Source organism: Nematostella vectensis, chromosome 11, assembly GCF_932526225.1.
Source record: "Nematostella vectensis chromosome 11, jaNemVect1.1, whole genome shotgun sequence".
NCBI lineage: Eukaryota > Metazoa > Cnidaria > Anthozoa > Actiniaria > Edwardsiidae > Nematostella > Nematostella vectensis.
This window is the reverse complement of record NC_064044.1, coordinates 8,617,619-8,631,442: the sequence shown is the minus strand read 5'-3', so window position 1 is coordinate 8,631,442 and position 13,824 is coordinate 8,617,619. Positions and strand designations below refer to the sequence as shown.

The window sequence follows — 13,824 nt, the reverse complement described above, 5'->3', positions numbered from 1 at the left end:
AAGGATGTCGTCAACCGGCTTCGCGACTACGCTACAAGCCCGCATGTAAGATTGGGTAAAAACCACTGAAGCGCCTAAGCTGCAAATTATGCCACCGCGTAGTTACGAAGATACGAAGTTATGCGGTGGCTAATATATGCAGCTAAGAGCTTCAGTGGTTTTTAACCATTCTCACATGCGGGCTTGTGGCGTAGTCGCGAGGAAGGTTGTTCTGGTGGCTGGTCGGGTTGAGTGTTTGCACGAAACGATCGTACACAGCCTCTAATACCCTGCTTCAACCCATCACGAAAATCATCAAGAAAAATAAAATATATGACAGGACCAAATGCAGCATTCACATAGAAAATAAAATCCCATGCATCAAACTTATCATCACTGATTTCAATAGCAGAAATTTCAGCGAAAAATTCAAGTCTTGTTAAGGTCAGAATAGCGTAAAATGGCGCAGTGCAAACCACAAAAAGAACCAAAGAACAGAGAACCATGCGAACGGCGGAATGGAGACGCTGGAGTCTTCTCAATTGTTGCGCTTCCGGGAGATTATAGCTTGCTTGCACACGGACAAGTCTTCGTATAATCACAAGGTTGATGCTTAGAATTGAGATGACGAGGCACACGTATAGACTATTCGTACCCATATAATATGCTACGATAGTTTTTGTAAGAGGACAGCCACAAAAAGTCTTCCCACTCCTGACACCACAAATGATAAGCAAAGGCAAGTTAACAAAGCCAGACAAAATCCAGGTGAATGAAATAAGTGAAGCAGTCTTGCAACGGCTTAGGCCTGGCAGTTGAACTATGGATTTAACCGCCCTGAAACGCTCAACTGATATGATTAAGAGAGTTACAAGGGATACCCAATCAGTGGAGTTATAAAACCAAGATATCAGCCTACAAGTCACATCGCCGAAAATGCCCCCAGCCCAGTCAGTTCTGTTCTGCCAGTCTGGGTTCTCTGTCAGGTAATTCTTGAGCCTCCAGGGCAGGTATAACAAAAGCGACCACAGATCAGCTACGGACATATTCACCACGAACACGTTGATTGTCTTCTTTTTTACTCTCTTTGCGAGTACAAGAAGTACCACAGTAGAATTCAAGATGAATCCACAAATAAGTATGATAAAAATAAAAATGATTTTGACCCAGCTTATTTTGTGCTCGTTGCCTTGGTTTCCTTCACTGGAGATATTCGCAAATGTGAGGTTGACTTTCTCAAAGTCCTCCATTCTGTGCCAATACTTTTTACTTTGTCTCTGTTGTCTCTTTCTCACTCGCGATAGACAGTGATATATAATGTTCTGGAGGATATGTTGTGCCAGACATTTTAGGGATATTTAGAAATAAGATATATCAAAACGTTAAGCAAAACCCCGACGTGGTTGCTGATCAAACATCCATTCCTCTTGCATTTGTCCTTAGCTTAACATTGACGGAGATTCCTCACTATTTTTGATTAAAAGCTAACACCGTCTGCCAAAACCAGAGCATGCGCATGGATTATCGTCATTGCATCTCATACTGTTTATTCTTGGTAGAAATAGCCACTTTTCCTGAACGTTGTAAAATAATTTCACCGTCTATACGTCGAATCATTCTTACATATTTTACCTTCAAACTATTACCCTTATCTCTTTCGCTATTGTCCAATCGACGGAATTTTGTATAAATACTCCAATTGCTTATAAATTGATATGATACCAAATGTCAATACCAAAAGTCCTTTGTTATAAAAACCATGTATATTAATGTCACCTGAACAAATAGACACTTGTATATAGGAACCCTTTGTAACTATTTTTTCCCTGGAGGTCAGTTTTTAGAATAAATCACGTTGTAACTCACTGGTTGTCCGTGTCCTCTCTCACACTAGGTTGGGCCAACTTTCTTCGACTATATAGCTAAAACGGTGGTCCAACCAATTTAGCTATATAGGTATATTTGATATTCACCCACCACCCTTTGGGAAACCCTAAAATCCGCCCCTGATAGTGCTTGTCGTCTTAATAAATGGTAAAGTAGGTAATTTGGTATACACTAATTTTATATCCGTTTAAATCCAGCCTATTCCAAGAACGTTGTCGGAGGAAAAATAGAGGTTATACTAACAACAAAAAATACCATGCATGAAAATGTGGATGCACTATGAATTTTTTTATCCCTCCTGCTTGCAATTTTATTAAAATATAATAAGGCAATGTGGCAAACTGTCGTTTGTCATTATTTGCATTGGCAACGTTCCTTGGAAGAGGTCCCTGACCATGAAACAGAATTAGGACAATTTATCTTTAATTGCAATACATTTTATCATGTTCTTCTAATGTTCCTTTTCAGCTAATCAGCTTTATTCATAACCACAATTATATATGGATTATGGTTATAACCATATTCTTAGCCTTCAGACGTGCAAAATTCTTTTGTTATACATGAATGCGGCTCCAAACTACATCTGAACAAACTATTTATCAAAATCTACTAAATAAATATAACCATTTAAACATTTATTGACATTGTTTAACTGGTTGCTCCGAATTGTTTTTAGCAAAACTAAGAGATAACTCTATAACACACGTGCAAAATTCTTTTGTTATACATGAATGCGGCTCCAAACTACATCTGAACAAACTATTTATCAAAATCTACTAAAATAAATATAACCATTTAAACATTTATTGACATTGTTTAACTGGTTGCTCCGAATTGTTTTTAGCAAAACTAAGAGATAACTCTATAACACAGAACCTAGCCTCCTCCGCAGGCAACTGATAATGAAAAAAAACGGAAAGAATGGGTTACCTGTGTCACTTCCGTTTTTTGCCACAGGAAACCCAATCCTTTTTTTTCTGGCCTTTGAGATGCCTGCGGAGGAGGCTACACAGCGAACCCTATCTCCGCTGGTTTGAATATTATGCTTCTCGTCAAGGTTACGTACAGCTATTCCTCGTAGGCTCTACCCAACAGTGCTTTGGGGTCCAATCTCTCACTGGACTGCGCTGGCCGTCCAGTTCCATAGCAAGGATTTTGAGCGGGGGGGGGGGGGGGGTGGTCGTTTACCTATTTAGCGTTTACCTATTTTCTCCTAGGTAGCTCGCCCTAGCTCGCAGTTCTACTCAATTTTCCTTCATAAGAGCGGAGACCCTCCAGTTCAGCCTACCCCGTCCCCCTGAACCACCCCTGGATACGAAAGGTGGATCTTTTCTGAAATCGCACATAATGAGAACTAAATGCGCCCAACCCACCCCATATTGTACCACGACTAATATCGCCCATTATCGATATCATCAAATACTTTATCACGTGATTTGTTGTATGTGATTTCCCGTATCCATGACAACACTTGCGAATGGATGCCACACAGTATAAGACGTCAACACAACACTTTCTCCGATGTACCTGATGATTGGTCCGTTCGTAGTCACGTGACATGTCGGCTCCACTATTCTGCAGCCATTGCAGAGAGCTTCGCGAAAAGCATTTCGGTACTTGGGCAAGCGCCAGGCATAAACCAGGACATTCAGTGAAAACTTTAAGAACAGTACATCATAAATGACAAGCTTTGCTGTACTATGCCAAAGTCTTTCCTCGAGACTTATTAAATCACCGTAAAATGTGAAGTACAAATCAACAGAATGTGGAATGGTGCAGCCAAGATGAAGAGATAGAAGAATGAGATTCGCGATATAAAATGTCCTTTGAAACTTCGCAGAATTCATCCCTAAGACCCCATTTGAACGTGTGAGATATATTTGCCGCCTGAATCTAAGGTAAAGTAAGACATATGTTACCATAAAGGCTACTAGAAGGGCGGTGTAGTTGATGAAAAGGTCAGCGAGTCTTACAGCGACGTGTTGAACACTTGTCAACTGAAGGAGAGAAAAAATGAGAGCATACAACCAAATACAAATCACTGAGATTCCGATGGATTTCGAAGTTACAATTTTCCTGTATTTGTACGGATATGTGATAGAAATTAGCTGCACCCAAGAAATGGCTAAAACAGTAGCGTTAGAAACTGTCACTGTAATCCCAGATACGACGTCGCCAACTTGTACCATTACTTCATTAAACTTGAGGGCGTATATCTTGCTGAGAAGGTACCAGGAAATTAAAGAGTTCGCCAGGAACCCAGTGAGCAAGTCTGCAAGGCTTAGGCTCGCTATGAACAGAGTCGCAGGGAGCCGTAGAGTTTTGAATGGATCTCTGTAGATCGTGAACAGAAGAAGTGCATTTGATATGACTTGAACGATTCCGAGAATTGCCAAATAGATTGCGGATACGAGCTGTACAGTTTGTACAGTAGCTAACAGCCGGTTTGAATACACTGTACTGTTCATATTCTCCACTCCAATGTGATCCGTTCGTAGTTTCTCTTTAATGAATCAATGCCCAATTCAGTACCCAAGTGAGGAGAATCCAAACGATGATTTTCCTTACGTCCTGACAGACCAGGCAGAACGTTCTCCCAACAATGAAAAACAAACTTGCACTAGGAGCTATGAAGGCTCTTGAACATCTTTCCTCAGAGGCTAACAGATTTCATCCGTCTGTCCATATATTATCAATATTCCAAATTGACAATGCCAAATTCAACAAAAAAGCCTCTTCTGTTAACGTTTTCTTAGTACACAGGTGTTTTGGTAGACTGCGCGTCTTTGCGATTATCTGAAGAAACTATTAAAACTAGAGACCAAGCTCATGTTTTTACATTTAGACACCAATAGTATCTGCCAAATGGTAAAGACAATTAAAAAACCCTCTTCTGTTGGTATTAACGTTGTCTTGACGAGGTGTTCCACCTGACAAAACGTTTTATATTTTGAGCTGAGGAAACTTTTAGCACTAGATGCCAGAAGAATATATTTTTTAAATCTTGAGTATTGTTATTTTGCAATGAAATGTCATATGCTTAGTCAGGCAAATCATCAACTTATCTTCGAATCCAAAAGTTTGTTCATGCCAAATTTCTGATAGCTAGTACTGTCTACAATGTCTTGTCAATGCGCCAACTCGACTTTAGTCACTTGTTCCGTTAACTGGCAAACAAACGTTCTTTTAGAGTCTTCCTAGAGCCTTTGGTCGACTTGTCCTTGCCAGATGATTCTCTTATCTCTTTCTCAAAATGTGCCCTTTCTTCTTACAGAGCCTTGAGTTAAAATTAACTTTTTGTCTTGCCAAAATATTCTTCTTTCTTTTTAAATTCAGGAAAAGTCGGGTAACCCATGAACACGAAAGTTGAACGAAAGGTGTCAACGAAAAATAGCTGCTCCGATTGAGTTTCAATGGTTAAATGCTCGGGTGTTTCAGACTCGACGGACGTTCGAGGTCTCCAAAAAAAAAGATTTTTAACCTTAATGAAATATCCTTCCACTCTCCCTGGAAAGATTTGGCACTTGAAATCTAGAAGTCCTCCGAAAGACTTAACACACGCTAACTGTTATATAGATCGAAGGAGTTTCCCATCTAAAAGCTGAAGAGTATATAAGGGGAAGAAGGCGGTGTTCACTTATTGGCAGTGTCAAGGGGAGGGTGAATCCTTATTGGCTGTGTCAAGACGGTGGTGCGCTCTGATTGGCTGTGTCAAAATGGTGGTGTGCTCTGTTTGACTGTTTCAAGATGTTGGTGCGCCCTGGTTGGCTGGATTAAGAGGATACCGACAAGTATAAGACTCTCTGATAGGAGGACGTCAATGTCAAAGCCGGTTCGACATTACAGATGACAACATCAACTAGACAGGTAAACAAAATCTTCGTGATTTCAATTTAAAGGTTCAGGGTTTCCACTAAAACTGTCTCAACTGAATTTTAATTTCATGCGAAAACTCAAATACAAAAGAAAACAACCTATGCGGACTCAACTTCTTCTCAAAGAAACGTTCTAACTACGTTCTTGAGCTTGAATATTATAACTATCAAACAATTAAATTATAATTTCTTATCGTCTTTTTAAAATTAAAATGTCAGAAACACTTCTGAGGACATGCATTTTTTTATCACTTCTTTAGACATTATGCACTTCTGTGCTTAGTGTCGACAGAAATATATGCACTTTTGTGCATATTTCCAAGTTGGCTAAGAAAGCCTTATTAGGCCAACATTAAATAGGTTAAAACGGGAGCAATCAAATGATATCTAAATGTGTAGCGATTCATGCAAGGTGTGTCAACCCAGCAAAGTTTGTCCAAAAATGTCCTAATTAACAAAATCTGCTCCAACTGTCGAGCAAAGGTAGGTTTGCTTACACAGATAAATGTCGCTGTCACCATTATTTTAGCACAAAGGATGACGAGTACTTCAGCTTCTTTACAAAAAAAAGTGTAGATGTGTACACAGGGATACATACATCCCGACGTTTTTACCGGTTTTCATTTATTCGTGTAATAGAGACTTTGGCGTTATAGAATTTATTGAAGAGGATTTGCGTCAATTGCATGACTGGTGTGTAAGTTATACGATCATACGGCTTTATTAAAGACTTGAAAATCCTTTTAGCAAGCTAACAAGGAAATAACATTATGGGTAGAGCTTTAAAAGAGCCAGAAGGTTCTATGAAAAATATTGTTATAGTTATTAAGAAACAATAATCCAGAGTGGAACTCACGAGAAAGTTCAGTGAGCTGCATTTTCTTGTGTTAATTTTCACGTGGAGCAAGCGAAGACGGAAAAGCAAAAAAATATATTAGATGCGAAGAAATTAGATGCTTATTGTGCGTGTGGAAATCAGCGTGAAGATAAGAAGCGGAGAAGGAAGGGACAAAACGGTTCACTTCTTTTTCTAACATATGAAGAAAACGTTGTCGTTTTGAGGGAATGGTACCGAGGACTCTTAGTTTCTTTTCAGATACTTTCTCCATTTACCAAAAATGGTCACAGTCACTGTTTTGTTCTTCTGATTATAAATCATGTTTACGAATCACCTGCGGTACGGCAACTTTAAAAATGACAAGACTCATGCAGTTTTTCCAAATAAGGAATGTATTAGTTTCCTTATATGGAAGTGACCGCGTTTGGCAAAAACGACAATTTTTGGCTAAATTTTCATGATATGAAAAGTTCAGTTTTTACCAGCGAAGGAGGCGGAGAGGGAAGAGGGGGAGGAAGGAACGAAACGGCCCCTTTGATCCTTTTTCTTCCGCCTCCGATTTTCACACGAACGTCTCCGTTCCCTTCGCTAGTGAAAAGCCGGCTTTCTGGTGGATCCCAGTTTTACCAAACGGGTCAGTTGACTGCAAGTGAAGCGTGCGTGTCGTGTTTACGCGCGAGACACTCAAGCGTGTAACCATCCAAAGTTCCGCGACATTTGTATCAACATTCCTTCAACAAATGAACGTTTTGTTGGAATTACCCGAACACATTAATAATCCAGATAACGATGGCAAACTTTGATTTATGTCGCTTTTGTTTTTACTTTCTTGTCTCCAGCCTTCCTTATGAAAGCAAAGATAGTTTATAGATAGTTTTTAAGGTTAATTTACATATTATTTTCCTTTTTTCGGAAAAAGCTTTAAGATAATGTCCAAGCTTTTTCGTCGTCTAATGCTTGTTTTTCTTTTTAAGTCAGAGTTTTTCTATTTTTAGGGCCAGTCCCTCTAAACCTTACAGGTCCTCTTAATCTAGTATCACACCTTGTTGCAGACTTTGGTTTAATTTGTACAAGGGACAATAGATAATATGATTTGTCAATTTGGTTCAATTTATATACAAATAAATGAAATATAGTAGCGACGCACCGTAGCGTACCTCTTCTTGACACTTAGACGCTAAATAAATATAACTCCTCGTCGTTTTTCTCTAGCTGACCGTGCATGGGCTATCTCTGTGAGCAACGCCCACTTTGACTCGATTCCTCTCCCTCGCTTCCCTCTCTTTTGACCGAATATTTTTCTTGAGTTGTAAGTACTTGTATTCAGTGTGATGCAATTTTCGCTTTAAATCAACCACTTCTTTCATTGCCAAACAGATCGAGCCGCAATAGCATAATTCGCCTGGTTCTCCGGCATTCAGCTTGTTGATAAATTCCTCCTTTTCTTGTGTCTTATGCGAGGTTATGTCCTGCTGTAATTGATGAACAGTCTTCTCCAAATCAATCACCTTCATTTGCGATTTCTTAAACTCGTCTTCGATCACGAAGCTTCGGCCGCCTTCCGATTTCTTTCGCGATTCTTCGAGTTCATTACGCAAGGTTAAAATCTCCGTGTCTCGTTCGGCAAGTAGTCGCTTTGATTCGTAAAGAGCTTTTTGGAGTTCTGTGATTGTGTCTCTAAGCAGCGAATCGACTGCAGTGTTTTCCAAGGTGGAAAGCTCTTCACACGTTTTCTCGCACGATTCCAAACCTTCGCCGTCCTCCCGCTTGCCAAGGGGTAAATTCCCGAGGGACAAACTCGCGTGCAAGTGCTGGGTCATCATCACAAAGCAATCTGACGGAAGAGCTTTTAACTCAACGGTGTAAAAGTTTAGACGGTTCAATGTGTCAAATCTCCGTGACAATTGTGGTCTCAGTGATTTGGATATTCTTCAATGGGATTCCACGCTTTCGAACCATAAATAATGAATCAATTGCCACCCTGATCACCCCCCAGGGGCCACATGTAAACACTCGGTTCCTGGTTTCACAGCTAAACAAACCCCAGCTCAGCCTGCAGAATAAACCAGAAAATTTCCTTTAGAATGGACAACAACACCAGGCATATATAGCACTCTTTTCTTGAACCATGAAAACGTATATTTTCATAAGGCGGTTCTTCTTAGTGGGCGGAGTCGGGTAGATAATGAGCTAAGATTTACAAACAAGGAGCGATACTAGTCTTTGGTGTATCCGAGCTATCTTACGGTTGAAGTGTTGACCTCTGTGAGTTTTTGTTTCGCGTGACGATCTACCGTCTTGCCACATGCAGGCCCAAACTATTTGTAGTCTGTGTTTCAAAGGCTCTGTTAGCTAAGAAGGGCAGATAAACCTTTGAAAGTCCATTGTTTGCGTATTTGTTAATTAAATTAGTTTTTGGCCTCGCCTTTTCTGTGTTTTTTTTTTTCTATGATGATTAGAAATGGTTCTTTGTCTATCGCTTACTTATATCCACCTTGGAATGAAAGTGTTGATGGTATTTTTATGGCGTTCACTGACATCCAAAAACTTTGCCAGAAATATTCCTAAGCAGTTAAAACCAAAAGCATAAGAACTTTCTCAGACGCGAGAAGCGTTTGCAGGTATTTTGAGGTTAGGGAATTTTGGAATTAAATAAGGCCTGACTTAAAGACGTACTAATGGCAAGTTTAGAACGCCAAGGGAGTTCAGGAAAAAAGATAATCAGAGAAAATAGTTTGACAGGTGTCGTAACTCGGTTTAGCATAGCGGTTTCAATTTCAAAAGCTCACAGAGGCGAATAACAGATGACTTCAGGCTCAGCGCATCCTTGACACTTAATCACAAAGCCGCCGCCTCCAGATACCCCCAGGGCATTACTCATGGCCCAACAACATGGTGTCACGCTTGGACCCCTGTGGTGAACAGATCTGTCTGAATGCACACCGACGCTCCGCACTCAACCAGTGACAAACACTCCTTTCCCCTCCCCCGATGGAAAGGACACGCAAAACACTACGTGTAAAAAAAAATTCAGCTTAAAGAGCCTTTGTGGGCTTATTTGTTATTGATTTTTTAATGTTGGAATACAAATAATAGTAAAAATCTCGAAATAATAACCTGAAAACATCGTTTTATTCTTTATATACCTATAATTATCGAAAGTATTGAATACATCTTAAGCCGTTGAAAATAAATGCTTTTTCACACTTGTTATTCCGTTTGGATGACAAAAAATGGCGATTGACGACACTTTTTTCATGTAATAAAAAATTACGAAATGCACAGCAGGATTATCACTTTACCCCCCGACACGTCCCAAAGCTCCCCACCGTCTCCCCCCCAAAACATGCATAGCGTTTGTGAAGGGTTCAGTGCTCACCCCAGGGAGCCAGTGCGCAGTTCAAAACACGCCACAGGGTGCCCGGTGAGGTAAGACTGAACAATGCTAGTATGTTTGTGTAAACCGCTGCGCGTGAAATGAGCCCACATTTACATCATAGCGCCATGTTAACACAACAATCCGGTTTTTTTTTTAGAATAATGAAGAAATAGGCACAAAGAAAAAAATACAAATGCCTTGTTGGCCAGGTTCTTGCTATGAGATATTTAATTAACAATTTACTATGAGAGAAGAGGGATTATTTAGACGATAGTGAATGGCCAAACAAATTGTGTTTATAATATCGTACATGGATGCTTGAACTCACAGTTAGACAAATATGACATTTTATTCAAATATTCCTATAACAATATCCTGACGTTGGAATCATATTAAGATGTTTTTTCCAGGAAACAGTCGCAATTACATCACGCGCGGATACTTGACAAAATAATTTTTTTCTCAGTTGTTCTATGGTGTATCTTTGCAGGCGCGTACCCAGGATTGGCTGAGGGGGGTGCCCAGTCATAGGTATCATATGGGAAAAGCTTAGTATTTGAATATAAATAAACAAAATTAAAAATAAATTAGAGTAGCTAATCACTCCATTGCAGCTGGGAAGCTGAATTACGAGAGCGCAGATTCAGACGTGGTCGAGTTGAAGGCATGGAAAGGCGCCTTAGGCAGCCGCCATACAACTCATGTCTGACCACGGATCACAGCTAAGATCGAAGTTGTTGGTTTTGCGGAGGGAGGAAAACCGGAGAATCCGGAGAAAAACCCTCGGAGCAAAGGCGAGACCAACTAACTCAACTCACGTCGGAACCGGGAATCGAACTCGGAACCCAGTGGTGAGAGGCACAGGCACTACAGAGCGACGCTCTGCCACCTAGGATCCCCTATAAAATTTTCCTTAATAAGAAATGAATGGGAGGCCGGGGGGGGCCTATGTACGCGCTTGCATTGTGCTGTGCTTTTTGTGTAATGCTTTGTTCGTTTAAAACGAAATACTCTAGCTAGGTGGAAGGTCAATTTGAAAAAAACAACATTTCTCTGTGAAATAGGCCTTAGGATGATGGAAACCACTAAAAAACCCTGGTTTTGTAAAAGGAAGGGGCCATAGAAAGGTTTCAAAATGGCGGCATGCGCGTGTATATATATCTGTTTTACCTGCAAAAATAACACGCGCTGTGAAAAACTTGATTTTCAAAAAAAGAGTTGAACTCCACTATACGGGTTGTGCCGTTGGGTCGGGTTAGGATTTTCCTTGCTTTCTCCGTCCTGAACAGGGTATACACGTATTTCAATAAAGGTTGTCAGTGCAAATAGCGATTGGCAAATAGCAGTTCTACGACCGAACGTAACCATGCGTCTCGATGCATATGGAGAAATCAAAACAATTATCCGTTAATGGTTACCAATTCTTGGCTCTGACATTGCTGGACTTTATTTAACACCATTAATTTAACGAATAATTAGTACCCATAAGCCATTTGTCATTCGCACTGAAATGGGTATATATTTAAAGTTATTCATTCTAAGCGAGATATATATTTCAAGCCTCTTTGTCCTGAACTGGGTCCCTATCTTATTGTTTTGTTTTCATAAGAATTGTTAAGTGAAATGTCGTCCAGCCTTTTTTCACAAGACTTCTGAGGATCGGAGGGTATCCAGGTTTTTCGCCATCGATTGTCCTTTGTTACAGGAAACAAAAATTGGGATCGTAATCATAGGAGAGTCCGCTATTTTAAATATTTCGTCCTAAACAGGCTCAGAGTTACAGACCTAGTTAGTGGCAGAATCCCGCCTGGGGGGATGGGGGGGGGGGGGCAATAACTTAGTAAACTGCATTAAACGTCTACTTGACGCCATCGTAAGAAAGTGGGAACCCAGCGTGGGCAGTAAGTCACAGAATACTATATCCCCATTCGGCTGTTCAGCTGGCTGGTTTAGACGCTTTGTTACCATGGATATAGATGCAAGTCTGGTACTAGTTGGTACCAGAAAAAGCCTTTTGATTTTTCTTGTCTCCTTCAAATACCACCAGCGACGCAAAACAAGTGCATTACTTGTTCCTTAAAATTTAGTAGTTGCTCGAAGAATTTGGAGGCGAAATTAAAAGGTCTCTTTTCACAACAAAGAGATATCGTGAGTGATTTTTAAAATGGAATAATAGAAATGAATCTGTACATCCGGGTTCTGTTGGTCACATACGGGACACTTGCAGGTAGAGCGGGTGGTGGACGTGACATGGAATGTAAATATCATAACTTATTGTAATTATACCAATAAAATATTAGTTTCAAGCTAGCGATTTTTTTATGTTTACAAGCTTCAACATTAAGAGACCGACAAATTATGTAAGAAAAATCGTTTTGTTTAACTACCTAATGCCTATCTTTAAGCGGAAGATTACGGCTTTGCTCGTAGCCAATCAGAGAGCTTGATCTTATAAAGTAGTTGATGTTTGATGCAGTACGCAAGCGCGAATATCTTTTTAAGTCTTTGTTCTAAATCGAAACATAAACATTGGAACATGTGAAGGAATTTCGATTACAACAAATAATATGGCAAGCGCGACAGAAATGTCCGTCGAAGAAGAACTAGAACTGGAATTGGAAAAATTTGAGCTGAAAGGGGATGATGACGAACAGAATAAGCACGCGGAGATTCACGGGGAGGATTTTCTTGAGGATACAATATCAGTAACAACGAATTCACTTTTAAGAGCCACCATATGCGAGTTGGAACGCGCGCTCAAGGACACGAGAAGACTATTATTTCAACGCGATAAAGACAATGCGACGCTGAGACAAGAATTGGAGAAGACAAGAAAAGATATCAACAAAGAACAGGCGCAAAGAAAAAGAGTAGTGGAAGGGTGTGAAGAGAAGTTAAAGACTTATAACGAGGTTCAAAGGAGATGCGAACAGTTTAAAACTGAGAATGAACAACTAAACGTAGAAATGGAAAAGTTAAAAGAAAAAGTGAAAAGTCTGGTCCGCGAGAAAGGGATTGAGGACGACCCCGAGGAAATTATCCCCTGTTGCGCATCGATGAATGAACTCGTTCAGGTAAAGCAAAGATTAAAAGAAGTAGAGACACAATTTCGAGAATTTAGAGAAAATAATCGACATCTGAATGGTGGGGTGGCTGTGGTAAACAAACCGCTGGTCTCATATGAACCGCCGCAGGCTCAGGTCGAATTAGCCACGCAGTTACGTTTGAAGTTCTTGCGTGACGCGTTCTTTTATTACATGATTGATTTCCACCCGGAGGAACAGATGAAGGCAATCTTGGCGATTTTGGACTATGATGACAAAAGAAAAGACATCATTCTCGAATCACACGAAATGAGGCGACAAGGGAAGAAATTCACTGTTACTGAAGTATCCAGTAGATCCCTCACATTCGTGCAAGAGAACACGTGACATAGTAACGCAAAATCCGTCACGCTACTCTCACATTCGTGCAAGAGAACACGTGACATAGTAACGCAAAATCCGTCACGCTACTCTCACATTCGTGCAAGAGAACACGTGATATAGTAACGCAAAATCCGTCACGCTACTCTCAAATCCGTGCAAGAGAACACGTGACATAATAACGCAAAATCCGTCACCAACGCAATATCTATCACGCTACTCTCAAATCCGTGCAAGAGAACACGGCTAATAACGCAATATCCGTCACGCTACTCTCAAATTCGAGCCAGAGAACACGGCTAATAACGCAATATCCGTCACGCTACTCTCAAATCCGTGCAAGAGAACACGGCTAATAACGCAATATCCGTCACGCTAATCTCAAATTCGAGCAATAGAACATGTGACATCAGGCCCGTACCCAGGATTTTTCTTGGGGTG

At 40.4% G+C, this 13,824-nt stretch overlaps 4 protein-coding genes across 4 annotated transcripts; 1 reads left to right on the top strand and 3 right to left on the bottom strand.

The window, feature by feature from the left end:
* Positions 1–161: 161 nt before the first annotated feature.
* Positions 162–1,468, bottom strand: LOC5518630 (cysteinyl leukotriene receptor 2). Its single transcript, XM_001638460.3, has one exon. It carries the CDS (start codon positions 1,227–1,229, stop codon positions 162–164), a length of 1,068 nt encoding a protein of 355 aa, XP_001638510.2. The 5' UTR covers positions 1,230–1,468.
* Positions 1,469–2,275: 807 nt separating this feature from the next.
* LOC5518629 (melanocortin receptor 5) lies at positions 2,276–5,599 on the bottom strand. The gene has a single exon (XM_001638459.3). It carries the CDS (start codon positions 4,332–4,334, stop codon positions 3,294–3,296), a length of 1,041 nt encoding a protein of 346 aa, XP_001638509.2. The 5' UTR covers positions 4,335–5,599; the 3' UTR covers positions 2,276–3,293.
* A 1,766-nt stretch (positions 5,600–7,365) lies between these two features.
* Positions 7,366–9,001, bottom strand: LOC5518628. Its single transcript, XM_001638458.3, has one exon. It carries the CDS (start codon positions 8,400–8,402, stop codon positions 7,788–7,790), a length of 615 nt encoding a protein of 204 aa, XP_001638508.3. The 5' UTR covers positions 8,403–9,001; the 3' UTR covers positions 7,366–7,787.
* A 3,309-nt stretch (positions 9,002–12,310) lies between these two features.
* LOC5518627 lies at positions 12,311–13,419 on the top strand. The gene has a single exon (XM_048734436.1). The coding sequence runs from the start codon at positions 12,526–12,528 to the stop codon at positions 13,387–13,389; it is 864 nt and encodes a 287-aa protein (XP_048590393.1). The 5' UTR covers positions 12,311–12,525; the 3' UTR covers positions 13,390–13,419.
* Positions 13,420–13,824: the final 405 nt, after the last annotated feature.

Excerpts from the sequence above, each read along its gene's own strand:
- LOC5518630 (XM_001638460.3), bottom strand. The coding sequence starts at position 1,229 with ATGGAGGACTTTGAGAAAGTCAACCTCACATTTGCGAATATCTCCAGT.
- LOC5518629 (XM_001638459.3), bottom strand. The coding sequence starts at position 4,334 with ATGAACAGTACAGTGTATTCAAACCGGCTGTTAGCTACTGTACAAACT.
- LOC5518628 (XM_001638458.3), bottom strand. The coding sequence starts at position 8,402 with ATGATGACCCAGCACTTGCACGCGAGTTTGTCCCTCGGGAATTTACCC.
- LOC5518627 (XM_048734436.1), top strand. The coding sequence starts at position 12,526 with ATGGCAAGCGCGACAGAAATGTCCGTCGAAGAAGAACTAGAACTGGAA.